The following is a 17,154-nucleotide window of genomic DNA, read 5'->3' on the forward strand; positions in this document are numbered from 1 at the left end:
TCTCTCTCTCTCTTGCTCATGCTTATTCTCCTTCGTTCTTGCTTTCCTTTTCTTTCACTTTCATTCTATTTTTTTTTTCTCATTCTTCTTCTCTCTCTAAATCTGTCTTTCATTCCTTTTTGTTTTTCTCACAATCATTCTCTTAATCCCTATTGCTCTCTTCTTTCTCAATCTAATTAATTCTACTTTCTCTCTCTCTCTCTCAGGAGACAGAGAAGATTATAGCAGAGCTGAATGAGACATGGGAAGACAAACTGCGCAAAACCGAAGCCATACGGTTAGAGAGGTAGGAACGAACACACACACACACACACACACACACACACACACACACACACACACACAGTGCAGATGTACATCATTATATTTACCACTGCAGGATAATATAAACAGCTTTACAAAATGTCAACTTGCTTGCATTCTGTGTGTGTGTGTGTGTGTGTGTGTGTGTATGATCAGGGAGGCCCTGCTGGCAGAGATGGGAGTGTCCATTAAAGAAGACGGAGGGACAGTCGGTGTCTTTTCTCCTAAAAGAGTCAGTCTCCGAGCTCATTCCTCTAAACTGCATTTAAGCACAATGACGTTAATCGTTACACCAGAATCCGTTAAAGCAGCCATAAGCTCTGCCTTCATCAGGACATCCGGGTTCTGTTATTAGCACTCAGGACAGGACTGCCCCACCCCAGTCTCTGTATAAGCCCCACCCACTTTTCCATTATAACCCAGTGTTTAACACTCACTCAGAGGTGTGAAGTTCACACAGCTTTACATCTCTATATTACATTTATTAAATAGTGTGTGTGTGTGTGTGTTTCAGACTCCACATTTAGTGAACTTAAATGAAGATCCTTTGATGTCAGAGTGCCTGCTGTATTACATTAAAGATGGAATAACCAGGTAGGAGCTCATCTGTTATTATAAACAAAGAGCCACCGAAGAATGTTCATAATCGATTCATTTATTAGTTACTGAAACGATTAACCGATTAATCAGGTTACAAATGACACGATTACACAAAAGCTCTTATTTTGCAGTTTGTTTTTAAATTGATCTTGAAAAGATTTTGTACAGGCGGTAACTAATAATCAAGATCATAAAAATGAAATCCTTATGTAAAATGTTATTTTTTATCAAGTTTTATCTGTGCCATCGCCACCCGGCCCCCAGCACAACCTGCACACGTCACACGCTGTATGGGCTGATGTCAGTTTAGGCCCTAAATTATTTTTTTGGTTTTGTGTGTGTGTCTGTGAGATGCGTGTGTGTGTGTCTGTGAGATGCGTGTGTGTGTGTCTGTGAGATGCGTGTGTGTGTGTGTCTGTGAGATGCGTGTGTGTGTGTCTGTGAGATGCGTGTGTGTGTGTCTGTGAGATGCGTGTGTGTGTGTCTGTGAGATGCGTGTGTGTGTGTCTGTGAGATGCGTGTGTGTGTGTCTGTGAGATGCGTGTGTGTGTGTCTGTGAGATGCTGTGTGTGTGTGTCTGTGAGATGCGTGTGTGTGTGTGTCTGTGAGATGCGTGTGTGTGTGTCTGTGAGATGCGTGTGTGTGTGTGTCTGTGAGATGCGTGTGTGTGTGTGTCTGTGAGATGCGTGTGTGTGTGTCTGTGAGATGCGTGTGTGTGTGTCTGTGAGATGCGTGTGTGTGTGTCCCCGTGAGATGCGTGTGTGTGTCCCCGTGAGATGTCATGTTTGCAGTGTGTATGTTGCTCCGGACACTGTGTGTATACAATTGTGTGTGTGCGTGTGTGTGTGTTGGGAATATAATGGGAATAATCGCCTCATCGGAAGGTAAACGCCTCGCTTGGAGCCGTGTGACCTGACCAGGGTCCGTGTGTGAGTCATGTGCGTGTTGGAGGATGTGACGGGTTTCCAGGAGGGAAGTGTGGTGTTCCTGATGAGCTCCTCCTGTTTAAACACTGCAGGACACTGTGTGTGTGTGTGTGTGTGTGTGTGTGTGTGTGTGTGTGTGTGTGTGTGTGTGTGTGTGTGCTTCTGAGATCAATGATTAATAAAAAAGAACAGCAGATCTTTTAACAGACATTATTGTTCCCTTGACACAACACGAGTCCATCATGGTTGTCATTTCTTAATGAATTATCTCAAAATTGAGGAGAGAAGCTGCTCCCCCTTTATCGGCCTCTTCTGTTATATTTAGTGCCGGTTAAACCGTTTGCAGCGAGCAGGACCGCACTGCGCAGGACAGAAAAGATCTATTCTGATTAAATGCACACTGCAGTGTGTTAAGGGCATTTTGAGATTATTTTCCTTTACTTTACTTATATCTGTGGGTGTGTTTGTGTGTGTGTTACAGGGTCGGACAGGAGGACGTAGATATTCGTCTGAGTGGACAATTTATTAAAGAACTGCACTGTGTGTTCTGCAGTGAAGTGGAAGAAAATGGCGAAGGTAAAACTCATCATAAATTCAGATAGTTGTTTTACTCTATTAATAATTTAAAAAAATGTCTTTCGTTTTGCTTTTCTGTTGCTCTCTCTGTAGTGGTCGTGACTCTGGAGCCGTTACCCGGAGCAGAAACGTATGTAAACGGCAAACAGATCACAGAAGGAGTCGTGCTCAAACAAGGTTCAGAGCGTTCCTGCGTCTAAAGGAATATTTCCCTCAATGAGGGGTTTCCTTACAAATCTATTGAATATTTTCAAAGTATTTGCTCACTATCCCGCTGTGTGTGTGTGTGTGTGTGTGTGTGTGTGTGTGTGTGTGTGTGTAAGGTAACCGAATCGTAATGGGGAAGAACCACGTGTTTCGTTTTAACCATCCTGAGCAGGCAAGGTTGGAAAGAGAGCGCAGTGCCACTCAGGACCAGCAGGGGGAGCAGGTGGACTGGAGTTACGCACAGAAAGAGCTGCTGGAGAAACAAGGCATCGATATAAAACAGGAGATGGAAAGGAGGTGAGTGAGGGCAGGAAGGTGCTGGGGGGGGGGGAGTATAGAGGAGAAGAAATGTTATTAAACAGAATTGAGATGGTGAAAGTGTGAGGGGAATTAAACACGGTGAAAGTGGAGGACGTGAAAAATTTGAAATGTGTATTACATGTAGAAAAACACACACTCACACAAACACACTCACAGACCTACTGTTTGTCTTCCTCAGGCTGCAGGATTTGGAGAATCAGTATCGTAAAGAAAAAGAGGAGGCTGACCAACTGCTGGAACAGCAAAGACTGGTGAGAGAAAGAGAGAGAGAGGGCACGGCAAACACACACACACACACACACACACAAATAAACATAAACACACACTTTTCTGTTCATGTGCCTGAGTCAGACTTGAAGTACAGACAGTGTGAATACGTCTGACCTTGACTCTCTCTCTCCCTCCCTCTTACTCTCCCCCTCTCTCTTTCTCTCTCTCTCTCTCCCTCTCTCTTTCTCTTTCTAAGTGCATGCTGGGAGTGAGTGGGCGGAGCTCGTTCTATCTTAAACATTTCTTCATTTAAAGTTTATTTTCTTACCTTTTCTAAAAAGCAAGAGAACTTTTCCTGATTAAATTTACATTGTGCAGGGAGCTTACCAGACGTCTGTGGATCCGTCTGGGATTATGTTCTAATCCGTCTGGGATTATGTTCTAATCCGTCTGGGATTAGAATCGTGTGCGTCGCGAGTGTGGAGGACTGCAGTCTGGCCGCGCGGGAAGTGGTCAGACATGAGCATGTCCTAGACATAGCTGGGTCTTACTACAGTGTACTTCCCCCGTCAACACCATCAAAAAAGGTGACCCTGTCTAATGTCACACCACTTCATCAAAGATATGAAAACCTGGCGAGAGAACACTCACACACTCAATGTCACACAAAAGTTTTAAATCAGACAATATGTAAGTTACAAAAAGTAATCACAGATCTCCAGTCACCATCCACTGACGCAACTCTTATTCAGACCCTTAAACTTAAAACACAGAGGCTCTCTGATCCCCTCGGAGATCGGCCTGAAAACACACCCACACTGCCGGGAAGACTTTAATGGACAAGAGAGGGATCAAATACCTAGGAGTCTACCTAGGTGACGACTCTTTTACACAAAAGAACTGAGAGGGGTCGATTGAAAAAAAAAAAAAAAAAAAAAAAAAGACCAGCTGGACAAGTGGAAATGGCTCCAAAAATGTCCTACAGAGGACAAATACTCATCATAAACAACCTAATGGTCTCTTTATTGTGGCAGAAAGTGTGTGGACACGTGTGTGGACTTATGGCAAAAATTCTGTCAATTCTTGTGGACTTGTTCTGGGACAAACTCCACTGGCTGCTAAGGAGTATTTTATATTTACCCAAAGATGAAGAGGGATAAGGTTTAGTCCATCTTCAGAGGAGAATCGCCTAGGGGAAGCTTATCTTGTTTTAGCTGGAATGCAGTAACCGGAACGATTTTAAGGACGCTGGGGAACCTAAAAATGGACAAAACCCTTTTCCTGACAGACCCAAAAAGACTGAATCTATTGAAACTTATTCTGGCTCTCTATTTTAATTCCTGGGTGCTTTATTATCCCTTTTTCCTTTTCTTTCTATCTCTTTCACATTGTCTGCGTCTTTTTTTCTTCTTGCTGTCGTTGTCTTTCACTCTGTAACTTACAGTACAGTCTATACATTATAGAAACAACTCTCTCTCTCTCTCTTTCTCTCTCTCTGTGTGTGTGTGTGTGTGTGTGTGTGTGTGTGTGTGTGTGTGTATAGTATGCAGACTCAGACAGCGGTGATGACTCAGATAAACGGTCCTGTGAGGAGAGCTGGAGACTCATCTCATCTCTCCGAGAGAAACTGCCAGCCAACAAGGTCTCTCTCTCTCTCTCTCTCTCACACACACACACACACACACACACACACACACACACACACACACACACACCCTGCGATCCATTCTGAGCCGGTGAACCCTATGCCGAAGGCTTCACGCCCACAGTAGGCTTTTCTCGCCTTGTTCTCAGGAGAAAAGGTTGTTTTTTAAATCAAATTCAAATTTTATTTGTCACATACAGTCATACACAGTACGATATGCAGTGAAATGCTTATACGACTGCCAGTGACCTTAAAAATAAAAGCTTATACAAAGGAAATAAATATGAATAAAAGAAATACGTTAGAAATAAAATTAACTAGTGAAATATACTGTACAAAGTAAAATATACTTTACAAATAAGAACAAAATATCAATATAGCAAATATAGAAGAAAAATAAAATTTGTCAAAAACAGAAATTTAGAATTTTAGAAATGGCTGGGGTGTGCAAATATGCATAAAAAGTGACTTCTTAAAGTGTCTTATTAAAGTGATTTGTGCAGTGGTCCAGAAATGAAAATATAAATATGTCGTGCAAGTGTGCATGAATGTGTCCATAGTGTCCATAAATGCCCAGTCAGTGTTTGATGTTAAAAAGATGGTATTAGTCCTGTGTTGTGTTGTGGTTGAGAGAACTTATCGCCTGCAGGAAGAAGCTCCTCCTCAGTCTCTCTAACCCCTTTTCCACTGCTCTGGTTCCCGTGCCGGTTTCGTGCCGGTTCTCAATTTTGGAACCAGTGCCGCGCTTTTCCCCAGAAAAAAATTGGTGCCGGTGCCCTAAAATAAGCACCGAACCGGCCCCTAAACTCTGCTGGTCTAGTTGCGAGAACACGTGACGTCACGAGCGGTGGGCGGAGTTATAGGAAGCGTTAAAAAAATGGCGGTCCCAGTCCAGCACCGGCCGAGCACCAGAACCAGCACCAGCAGGACCAGTGTAGTGGAAATGAGGTATCTGTGTTGGCCTTCAGGGAGCGGAATCGCTTTCCAGACCGCAACAGAGAGAACAGTCCATTGTTGGGGTGGCTGAGGTCCTTGACAATCTTCATGGCCTTGGTCCAGCACCGCTTGCTGTAGATCGAGTGCAGGTCAGGGAGCTCAGCTGATCGCACCACCCTCTGTAGAGCTCGTCTGTCCTGCATGGTGCTGTTCCCGAACCAGGTCGTGATGTTTCCCGTCAGGATGCTCTCTATGGTGCAGGAGTACAAATTTCTAAGCACCTTAAAGGGCAGTCTAAAGTCTCTCAAGCGTCTGAGGTGGTAGAGACGCTGCCGGGCCTTTTTCACCACAGTGTTAATATGACAGGACCATGCCAGGTCCTGCGTGATGTGAACATCGGGGTATCTGACGCTGTCCCCTCTCTCCACTGGGCTCCTGTTGATGACTGGGGTCTGGTAGTTCCTCTCCTGCTTTGTACTGAAGTCCACTATCAGCTCCTTTGTCTTACTGCCATTCAGGAGGAGATTGTTCCTCTGGCACCAGTTCTCCAGATTTCCAATCTCTAGTTTTCTCTCATAGCGCTGCTACGCCTCTTTCACCGCCTTCCGGACGTTATATGACGCAGCTTTGTACGGTTCCATGTCCCCTGATGCAAATCCCGTGTTGTAGGCAGCGGTGCGAGATCTCAGCACATCACGGATGGTTTTATCCACCTACGGCTTCTGGTTGTGAAGTCAAGTGCGTCCTATAACACGGCTACCGATTGGTCCGTCCAGCGCGCGACCAGGCACCGGAACTTCCTGTTTCAGCCTTTGTTTGTATTTTGACATGAGGAAGATGGCGGCATGGTCGGATTTCCCAAACGGTGGACGAGATTGTGCCTTGTAGCCGTCCTTGACTGTAGTGCAGCAGTGGTCCAGTGTCCTTTCGCCCCTGGTGGGGCAGGTGATGTGTTGCTAAAAGTTCGGTGCTGCGCGTTTGAGGTTGGCACTATTAGAGTCCCCCGCCACAATAAGCGCAGTGTCCCGGTGCTGTGTCTGGTGCTGTGTGTGTGTGTGTGTGTATGTGTGTGTGATTGAGTGCCTCATGCAGGATGCTAGGCAGAGGTGTGCGGTGTGCATGAGCTCTCAGCCTGTTCCTGATGCAGGCTTCTAATTGTGAGTACATTGTATACCAATAGAAACAGGAGTGTCTCTATCATACCTAATGCACTCAATGGTGATGATTTGACTGGTTTTAAAACACTGAAAACTAATTTAAAAAACAAAAACAAAGGAAAGGTGGTCGGAGCAGTCGTGACGGCAGCCGACCTCACCGGCGCCATCTTGCTTAACTTACTTAACTCCAGATTAACATTCAGAACGATGAGCGGCAGACGTTTCTCTTGTGATAATCTTTACACTGCAAAAAGTGCCCCGTTTCATCACGTCAGACTTCCAATTTAAATAAATGCAGATATGCTTTTGTAAGCTTAAGATTCAATTATTTGTCATATGGACCTTACAGTTCAATTCAATTCAATTTTATTTGTATAGCGCTTTTAACAATTGTCATTGTCACAAAACAGCTTTACACAATCAAAAGAATTATTAAAGTCTGTATGGAATGTGAATTAAACACGAACGTATGAATTAAGTGATCAGATCTTCCCTGATGAGCAAGTCGAGGGCGACGGTGCTGAGGGAAAAAATTCCTGAGATGACTAGAGAAAGAAACCTTAAGAGGAACAAGACTCAACAGGGAACCCATCCTCATCTGATTGATAACAGATAGCAGGGATTATATAACGACATCATGTGTGTTAGGCAGCAGGAAGCCAAACCATCATGAAGCAGAATCCAGCTGGAGCTGGACCTTCTCTGGATGCCTCAGGATCTTCACAGGGTTGACCTCTGTTTACTGGAGCTGCACAATCTCCAGATGCCTCGGGAGATATTGTATGTATGTGTGTGTCTGTCTGTGTGTGTGTTTGTGAGAAATGAGTCAGCCCCACCGGTTTCAGTGGATCAGGCCGGGAGCACAATGATGGAAAAGGTCTGTCCTGTAAAGCTGTCCTGAGGCTGAATAATCCTAATTTCAGAAAATCCTTAACAAAACGGACTTCACAGTCCAATACAGTGGAAAAACAGCTCTAAGACTAAATGGTGTTCGGGAGTCCATTCGCGATTTAATTCATTTCTCTAGGCGCGGTTAGGATTTAAGTGGGGAAAGGGTACAGATTTATTCAGGTGGGTTGATGTGCTTTACATTGTATATTCGTGTCAAGGGCATATAAGACTCACTTTGTTGGACTTAGGAACAAATCCGACTTACGAACGTGCTCCCTGAACAGAACTCATTTGTAAGTCAGGGACAACCTGTATATTCCTGTATATTTCCCAATTCATTGTTTTTTTTTCCTTAGCAGTAATGTACAGGTGTTTGTGTGTGTGTGTGCATGCATGCACATTTAGGTGCAGTCCATAGTGAAGAAGTGCGGTTTGCCAAGCAGCGGGAAACGCCGTGAGCCCCTGCGTGTGTATCAGATTCCTCAGAGACGGCGTCTTCCTGCCAACCTCGAGTCCAAACAGCACCCGAGTGTGGAGGAGCTGCGCACACAGGCTGTGAAGGAGATCTGCTACGAGGTGAGCGATGACCTTTCACACACACACCTGCACAAACGTGTGTCTGACCTTAACTTTATCAGCCACCTCAAGTATTAATATAAACACAATTTTAAAAAAAATCTAAAAATAAATACAGTATTGCAATCTAAACATTTTAGGCCTGTTAGCTTTGATGATTTTTCTATATTTAAGTGATTGTCCTTATTAGTTTATTTTTCTGACTTTACAAATTCAAATTCAAATTTTATTTGTCACATACACAGTCATACACAGTACGATAAGCAGTGAAATGCTTGTACGACTGCCGGTGACCTTAAAAAAGAGAATTAAAGCTATATATAAAGAATAAATATTAATAAAAAAGAAATGAAATACAAAATAAAATAAATGTAACTAGTAAAATAAACAAACTGTACAAATAAGGGCATAATAAAAATATTAAAAAATATAGAAATATAGGAATATAGGGGGTGAATATATATATATATATATATATATATATATATATATATATTAGGGATGCACCGAAATGAAAATTCTGGGCCGAAAACGAAACCGAAATTTTTGGATGCACTTGGCCGAAAACCGATACCGAAACCGAAAATGGCTTCATTAAAAAACATGTTTAAAATATATATTTTTTTGTTTGTATTAAAAAAATGTTGCATATTGCAACTTTGCTGTCCTCATCTGAAACTTTGAAGTGCTTCCAAACCGCCGACTCCGTGTTTGATGCGTAATGACAGCGCGAACGAGACGGGAGGATGGGAGAGGCGTGGCAACAATTTCGGCTTTTATTTTCGGCGCTTTCTTACGTTTCGGCCGAAAATTTTCGGCGGCCGAAATTTCGGTGCATCCCTAATATATATATATATATATATATATATATATATATAAAAATGTAAATGTTTTAAAGTGGCATTAAAATGTTGTGGCAAAGTGTCATGTGCAAAATGGCAGATATATAAACATGTATTGTATAAAGTGACTTATGAAAGTGTCGTGTGCAATGGTTTCAGATATGTAAATATGTATTGCATGAATGTGTCCAATATTGTCCAATCAGTGTCAATGTTTAAAAGATATTACTCCTGTGTGGTGTGATTGTGGTTGAGAGACCTTATCGCCTGCGGGAAGAAGCTCCTCCTCAGTCTCTCTGTGTTGGCCTTCAGGGAGCGGAATCACTTCCCAGACCACAACAGAGAGAACAGTCCATTGTTGGGGTGGCTGAGATCCTTCACCATCTTCCTGGCCTTGGTCCAGCACCGCTTGCTGTAGATCAAGTGCAGGTCAGGGAGCTCGGTGTGGATGATGCGCTCAGCTGATCGCACCACCCTCTGTAGAGCTCGTCTGTCCTGCATGGTGCTGTTTCCAAACCAGGTTGAGGTGTTACCCGTCAGGATGCTCTCTATGGTGCAGGATTGAAATTCTTGAGCACCTAAGAGGGCAGTCTAAAGTCTCTCAAGCGTCTGAGGTGGTAGAGACGCTGCCGGGCCTTTTTCACCACAGTGTTGATGTGACAGGACCATGACAGGTCCTGCGTGATGTGAACACCGATTATATTATAGTCTGTTGTCTATTGTTCTATATAATTGGTTTTGTTATAGCCTGTTATGCATTATGTCTGAACTTTAAAGCACATGAGCTGTATTCTTAAACCTAAATATTAAAAATTATTATTATTATTATTGACATATTAAAAAGGAGGTGGTTATTGATGGACAAGGTTGAAAGATGCCAATACTTTGTGCAGAGTAACAGATGAATTGCAGTTAGTAACTGTCCGTCTACACTAATTTGATAGATAGATAGATAGATAGATAGATAGATACTTCATTGATGCCTCAAAAAACCTGTCTCTCGTCGTCCCTCAGGTGGCCCTTGGAGATTTCCGCCACACCCGCCAGGAGATCGAGGCTCTATCCATCGTGCGCATGAAGGAGCTGTGCAGGACGTACGCGCAGAGAGACCCTCAGGAGAGGGACAGCTGGAGGAGCGTCGCCAGGGACGTGTGCAACACGGTGGGCATCGGGGAGGACGAGACCGAGACGGAGGAGAAACCTGCCGGAGGGAGGGACAGAGAGAGAGGGCGGGGACCGGAGGGAGGTAGGACGGACATGGGGGACCTGAAAGCGCACATCGATAAGCTGACGGACATTCTGCAGGAGGTGAAGCTGCAGAACAACATGAAGGATGAAGAGATCAAAGCACTCAGGGACAGGATGGTCAAGATGGAGAGCATATTTCCTGTAGAGCTGCAGGTACGAGGTGTGACGTGACAGTTAAAGCTAAAAATCTGACGGTCTGATTAACAACAATTATGACGCATCATATATCATAATTTTTTTCTCCCTCATTCCTCTGTTTGTTAAAGCAGACAGATTAAACCAATTAAAATGTTTTTAATTAAAATAACATTTTCAAATCAGCCAAGTGTCAAATCAGATGTGTCATGTGAGATTAGTGAAGGGTTCACTGAAGACTTGTTTGTGTTTAGTTTGGTAATGAATGAATAAAAAGACGTCGCCATGACGATATTGTTCCTCTCAGGGAGATGAAGATTCCATGCCGGACACGGGCGGAGCGAGATCCGAAGAGGCGACGGAGCAGGCTGGATGGCGCGGTGAGGAGGACGGCGGGTACCGTCGAGGTCGTCACAGATGGCAGTATCCCGATAGGTATCAGGACGTCAAGCGTCGCCGTGGGAACGGCGCTTCTTCCAATCCCCAAACAGGGCGGGCTCAGAATAATCCCTTCGGTGGTGGCGGCGGCAGTGGCGGGGGATCGGGACGCATCCCGAACACTTTCACCACACCTCAAACGGGGCGCATCCCAAACGGACCGTTTCTACCCGGGACGGGACGCTTCCTGCCCCCTTTAGAGCGGAAGTTGCAGTTTCCTTTTAAGGGAAATCCTCAGCACCGGGGCTTCCACTGGGGGCCTTCACCCACCCCAAGAGAACCAGACACGCAGGAAGAAAAGGATTCCACTTCCTCTTCGTCCTCTGTGCACACATTTCAATCCCCGCCTTCTCCGAATAAAGGCCAATGGCAGCGCCGTAACCACGGAAACAGAGGACGAGGCAACCGGAACCGATCTCGCAACCGGGGGCGGAACCCGTTCGACGGATTTATTCAGAACCAACACGAAAACGACAGAGAGTGCGACGACGGTGCGGGGTCACACCCGCGGCCCAAGTACATCTGGTATAACCTGAACGTGGGCCCGGGTCAGGATGGAGTCCAACAGAACCAGACCCAGCAGAGCAAGCAAGGGTTCCAGAAACAGCAGAACCAGTACTACTACGTTCCGCCCCAGCTTCAACCAGCACCGACTGAGAAGATCCACAACTGGGAGAGTTCTAATCCTGCAAGTGCCCCGCCCACTAAGCATGACATCACCAGCCCTATGGAGACCTGAGTGAAACAGGAAGTGATGTGGAGGAATCAGTAATGTTGAAAGAACGAGGGGAGGAAGAAGAAAGTGTTCAGCTGGATAATTTTTTGGTGGGTTTGTGATCATTTTTGCAGTGGAGACTTTTTTTTTGGTTTGTTTTTTAAGAAACAAAAAACAAATGCTGGAAGCGATTATTGATCACACTTCTTTTTTTTATTATTACTAATTAGTTTTAATATTTTTTTGGGGAAAACACACTACACCACACTTATCACTGCACGCCATGAGCTTGAACGAACGGTTTGCGTATCAGTGCAATGACCTTCGTGTTTTTACACGCAAACCGCGTCTAATGGATGTTTTTTTGTTTTTCTCCCCCAACTTGAGAATCACGCTTCAGGCGCGGTGCCTTATGACGCCTACAATCCTTTAAACTTTTTATACACACCGTCTTTATGATCTGTGCATTGCCCATATGAGTGTGTGTGTGTGTGTATAGATTTTAGAAACAGGATGTGTGAAAATCATGTTAACGTACATGGGAGAGTGAGTGAGAGAGAGAGAGAGAGAGAGAGAGAATGCCACACCACAGGAAACAAGAGTGCCTAGTGACGCACAGTGCAGTTGTTTTGAGGATTTTTATGGATTTTGTATATTTGGGAAACGGCTGCTGCATATCGTTAACAAACACAAACCTTCTACCTTACTTTGTGTGATGGAGTGAGTTTTGTGCCAAAAAACTTACGGAATAGTTAAAACTTTATTTTTACATCATTATTATTTGCAGCTGTATTTTTTTTCTTCTCAGGAAGAAGACGGCCATCTTTAATGTCTGTTGAATCAAACATCCTGAGCCACGTCCTTCCAACAAGGCTTTGTCTCACACTATACGCTTGACTCCGCCCCTCTTTCTATGCACATGTAGAACACCTGTCTCTGCATTTTTGTTTAATCGCTACACACAGGCAAAAATACACCTTTTGAGACGCGTTCAAAATCTGTTTGTGCACTTCCTGTTTTTTAAATGGGCATAGCTTACCATAATTCAGTTGTCTGCTCCCCCCCCCCCCATCCCTCCTACTTGAGATGAGAGTTTAGCATTTTTGCCACAAAATTCACTCTGTTTAGTGCCTGCTGAGGAAAAACAAACTTACCAAAGAGGTTTTAAGGTCATCAGTTCAATTGATGGCATGGTCATTCCCATACTGTGGAGGATGCCACGCCCAAATCTCTAGTTCTTTAAGTTTCCTCTAACTTTTTCTTTTTTCATTCTTTCTGCTTGAATGTTTTCCTTTTTTTCTGTTTAGTAGTGTATGACTTTTCATAACAAACCCTTTATCTTTATTTAACTCTTATTGTAGAGAAGATTTTTAACCTGTGGCTTTCTGGCTACATGCAAGACAAACCCATGATTATGATATGCAACATAAAAGTTTGACAATTAAAGGACTCGTATGTTACCTGACACACTGCTCATGTCTTCTCTCTTGACCGTTGATCAACTACTGTGTCTTTATTTGCTGGGTGAAAATTCAAGACAAACACACGTGTCATCCTGATCATGTCCTTTATTTCAATTCTGACATCAAAAAGTTTCGGTGCTTACAGTGGGGTGTGTTAGTGTGAGGACGCTAGATGTCCTAAAGTGGAACTATACTGCAAAAATAAAGAGGTACGAGTGAATAGATGTGTAACTGTCACTAATATAAACCACACAGATTTTAGGCGGTGGAAAAGCTGGGCAGCTGATTCCCCAGAATGACGCTGCGCTCAAGCCCCGCCTCTGTAATGGCTGCCAGTCTGACCACACCCCCAGATGATCCGTCTCTTTCCATTGCAAGAGACAACGCTAGAGAAAGAGAGGAGACAAGTGAATAAAAGTCGCTTTCACAGTGTAAATGGTGTCTTTGTAAAAATAAATACTAAAGGTGCAGTATGTAAGATTTTATGAGCTCTATCACTGGTTAGAAAACGTCATGTTACACTAAAGCCTAATTTTACTCAAATCTGAGAAGTTTAGCAGTTATGCAAGACCTACAGTCTCGACAGGAAGCAGAACCATTAATTGGTGTTTCAAACCATTCAGCATAAATGACACCGTGTGTAACTGCTTTAGGATTATGAGAATAACAGTTACGGTGCACATTGGAGATGATAAAACATCTGTTTCTTTATGATTCTACAGGAAATAATAATGATGACAGAAATACAGAGTAACAATGTAGCTTAGTTTTTAATTTAATTTGAAGTTAAAGGTTAAACTGTGCTGAACCGTGGTGGCTGTCATACTCAAGTACAGCATCTGGAGCCATCATAAGATTCTCACACACACAATGGATGCTCAGGGGACTTGTAGGAGCTTCAGAAGCTGGTGTGTAATGTACATAGTTCCTGTTTTAACACGTCTGCTTTCGTGGTTTCCATTAACAAAAAGGAAAGAAAGACAAATCACAGTAATAAACGCAGTGTGAGTCCTCAGAGCTGCACACTTGTACTCACCCTTGGCGGTGAAGGCTAAACACTCCTCTTTGGTCATCCCGGTCCTGTAGTTGGAGTCGACGAAGCCGTAGATGTACGAGCTGCCGGAGCCGCCTACAGAGACTGGCTGCCTCACCAACATCCCCCCCATGGGCACGGTGTACACCTGAGACGTCAGAATGATTTACACATATCACACACACACAACATAACACTGCAGCTTCCAGAAATATAAAATCCATCCACTGTGTGAATGAGCTGTTGCCATAAAAATGTATTAAGAACAAACGCTATAATAACAGAAACCTGAGCTGCTGTCAACCAATCAGAACCCAGTATTCAGCAGGCTCACCTGTCCTCCTCTTCGTTTGTCCCAGCCCGCTACGATGATCCCTGCCATCAGCTCCTCTCGGTACCTGTAGCACATGTGCTTGAAGAGATTCGCAGCTGTCTGCACCAGTGGTGGCTCGTCTAGCTCGATACTGAAACACACACACACCTTTGATGTTAATGGTACTAAATGTGCGTCTATAAGTTAAACAAAAAGCAAAAGGGAAAAGGTTAGGCATCATGGGACGGGTTACCTGTGAAAGTTAAGCTGGTAGGTGACTGCGTCTGCGATGGCCTGAGTGTCGGCTGCGGAGCCAGAGCGGCAGCAGAAGATTCGATCGTGAATCGGGGTGAGTTTATCAGTCACCCTGTTCGCAATGTAGGCTCTGTAACCACACACACGCACACACATTTTAATATGTATACATACAGACAGACGCAAACATTTATATATATTTTGAGATTTTTCCATGTTTTCTTCATTTTCCTTTAAACCACGCGAGATGTCGTCGTACCCAGTGGTTGTGCGAGAGTCCGCTCCGATCACTACGCCTCCGTCAAACTCCACCGCCATGATGGTGGTCTGAAATGACAAAATGTAACAGATTAATGCTCAGATCTTCTCTTTTAAAACCTGGACTCGCTCACTGAGTCAGAATCATTTAATTTGATTCAACAAAAAGAGTCGATGATTCTTTCATCATACAGACGGATCATTTAAATGCTTCTTGTACTTTAATTAATAATGAATGGGTTTAACTTTAAATAACCGACAGTGTACGAGCTGTAAGTCAGACACGTCTTCGCACAGGCTTTAATTAACCTACTGCACAAAAATGCCTTTTTAAACAAAGTGACTCGTTTACGGAGCAATGAAGAGTCGATTCACTACATGATTCAAACGATACATCACTGCTGAAACATTCGAACTATCGTACAAAAGGATTTATTACACCATGAGTTTATAGCACCACGCGAGTGTCTACTTCATAAGGCAAGTATAAAATAATTAATAATACACAAAATAAATGATTTAATGTACCGTTAGCTGATGCTAAACGCTAAAAAAAAAAAAAAAAAACAGGATACAAAACTTATGTATTAACCCGCAGCCAGTGTAATTAATGTATTTATCAGAATCAAAACGGATAAATCATATGGATTATTTATAAATAAACACAATAACACTGTATTTTATATTAAACTGACTCCCTTATAAAGAGTAAACTGTTGTCTTGTTCGTTAGCCCGTTAGCCCGTTAGCCAAAATCTGCCGTCTCATACCAACACCCGGGGATTAGAACTACCGTGTGCGCCATTACTAGACTTGTATTTAAGGTAAACTAACGCCTGTCCGTCTCCTCTTACCCCTGTGCTGACTTCTTGCCCCCTCCAGTCCGGCACCAGGTCATTTTGAGCAGAATAAAGAAGCCCCTCGCGCCGGCTCGTTGTCATACACGCCGCCATCTTAGTTCGATACCGGAACACTAGCGGCTGTGTTCAAAACAGCGTCCTAGACTGCTATATAAGCGCACTACTCCCGCTGAACAAACTTGGCTCATGTACCCTTTGTAGTTAGCAGCCTTTATTTGTAATCTGATGTGATTTGAATTACGGCAACAGCCGAGACTCCAGGAATTGTTATCGCCATCTAGTGTTCAGGGGATGAATAGTTTATATTTTTATCTAGCTTATATTTTATTGAATCATTCTCATATTAAATATTTGGTAATACAAAAGTATCATAATTTTAATATAATAAAACTGCTGTCCCAACAGATACAACTAAGTGTGAAATTGTATGTTTATTAAGATTACTGACAAATAAAAATCACAAGTAAACAATTAAGGCGGTGGTGTAGTAGTTAGCACTGTTGCCTCGCACCACCAGGGTCTGGGTTCGACTCCCGCCTCTGTGTGCCTAGAGTTTGCATGTTCTTACAGTTCTTACAGTGTGTGTGTGAGAGAGAGACAGACTAGTGCATAGTCATACAAAACTATAGTACTATTAAATAATTTCATTAATAATGTTTATGTAGATCTTTATTCTACACTTATTCTTCTGTTCCCATCAGATTAAAAAAGTTAAAGATAAAACACTTGCCCAGTGGTACAACAGTCATACTCACACGCTAAAGAGAGCAACCCGTAACCTCGAGCGAAAATGAAAAAAAACTAAATTAGAAGTTTTTATAATTGCGTATTGCGTAAGACAGTATGTGCAGCTATAGACAGGCTCTAAAAACTGCTAGGACCGAGCATCTTAGTCAACTGATAGCAAGAAACCAAAACAATCCCAAGTTCTTATTTAGTACAGTGGCTCGCCTAACAAAACCTAAGATGGAAGTTCAACCTCTAATAGCATCTCATGATCCAGTTCAGCCTAAAGTTTCACATTTAGATTTTGAGTGCTTTACAGGTATAGGACAGGAAGAGCTGTATAAACTTATCACCTCAGCTAAATCAACAACATGCCTGTTAGACCCAATCCCAACCAGATTTTTAAAAGTGATGCATACGGTTGGAGAGCCACTTCTAAACATTATATCTAGGTCACGTCCCTAAATCTTTCAAGTTGGCAGTTATTAAGCCGCTTCTTAAAAAATCTAATTTGGACGCAA

The 17,154-nt window shown here is 43.2% G+C and overlaps 2 protein-coding genes across 3 annotated transcripts in view; one reads left to right on the plus strand and one right to left on the minus strand.

Moving 5' to 3' along the window:
* The window catches only part of kif1c (kinesin family member 1C), a 36,604-nt gene extending 23,413 nt beyond the window's left edge, over positions 1-13,191 (plus strand). For both annotated transcript variants that reach the window (XM_053490950.1, XM_053490951.1), the window contains 11 exons: positions 207-286; positions 460-535; positions 818-897; positions 2,311-2,405; positions 2,499-2,582; positions 2,729-2,909; positions 3,112-3,184; positions 4,687-4,785; positions 8,178-8,348; positions 10,205-10,591; positions 10,881-13,191. In XM_053490950.1, coding sequence (XP_053346925.1) covers positions 207-286; positions 460-535; positions 818-897; positions 2,311-2,405; positions 2,499-2,582; positions 2,729-2,909; positions 3,112-3,184; positions 4,687-4,785; positions 8,178-8,348; positions 10,205-10,591; positions 10,881-11,750 — 2,196 coding nt within the window. In that variant the 3' untranslated portion in view covers positions 11,751-13,191. The remainder of the gene's footprint in view (positions 1-206; positions 287-459; positions 536-817; positions 898-2,310; positions 2,406-2,498; positions 2,583-2,728; positions 2,910-3,111; positions 3,185-4,686; positions 4,786-8,177; positions 8,349-10,204; positions 10,592-10,880) is intronic.
* Positions 13,192-13,279: 88 nt separating this feature from the next.
* psmb6 (proteasome 20S subunit beta 6) lies at positions 13,280-16,031 on the minus strand. Its single transcript, XM_053490952.1, has 6 exons — positions 15,902-16,031; positions 15,050-15,117; positions 14,789-14,920; positions 14,557-14,686; positions 14,226-14,370; positions 13,280-13,575 (listed from the first exon to the last, which is right to left on the minus strand). The coding sequence occupies exons 1-6, from the start codon at positions 15,998-16,000 to the stop codon at positions 13,448-13,450; spliced, it is 702 nt and encodes a 233-aa protein (XP_053346927.1). The 5' UTR covers positions 16,001-16,031; the 3' UTR covers positions 13,280-13,447.
* Positions 16,032-17,154: the final 1,123 nt, after the last annotated feature.

This window comes from Clarias gariepinus, unplaced genomic scaffold, assembly GCF_024256425.1.
Source record: "Clarias gariepinus isolate MV-2021 ecotype Netherlands unplaced genomic scaffold, CGAR_prim_01v2 scaffold_37, whole genome shotgun sequence".
Classification (NCBI taxonomy): domain Eukaryota; kingdom Metazoa; phylum Chordata; class Actinopteri; order Siluriformes; family Clariidae; genus Clarias; species Clarias gariepinus.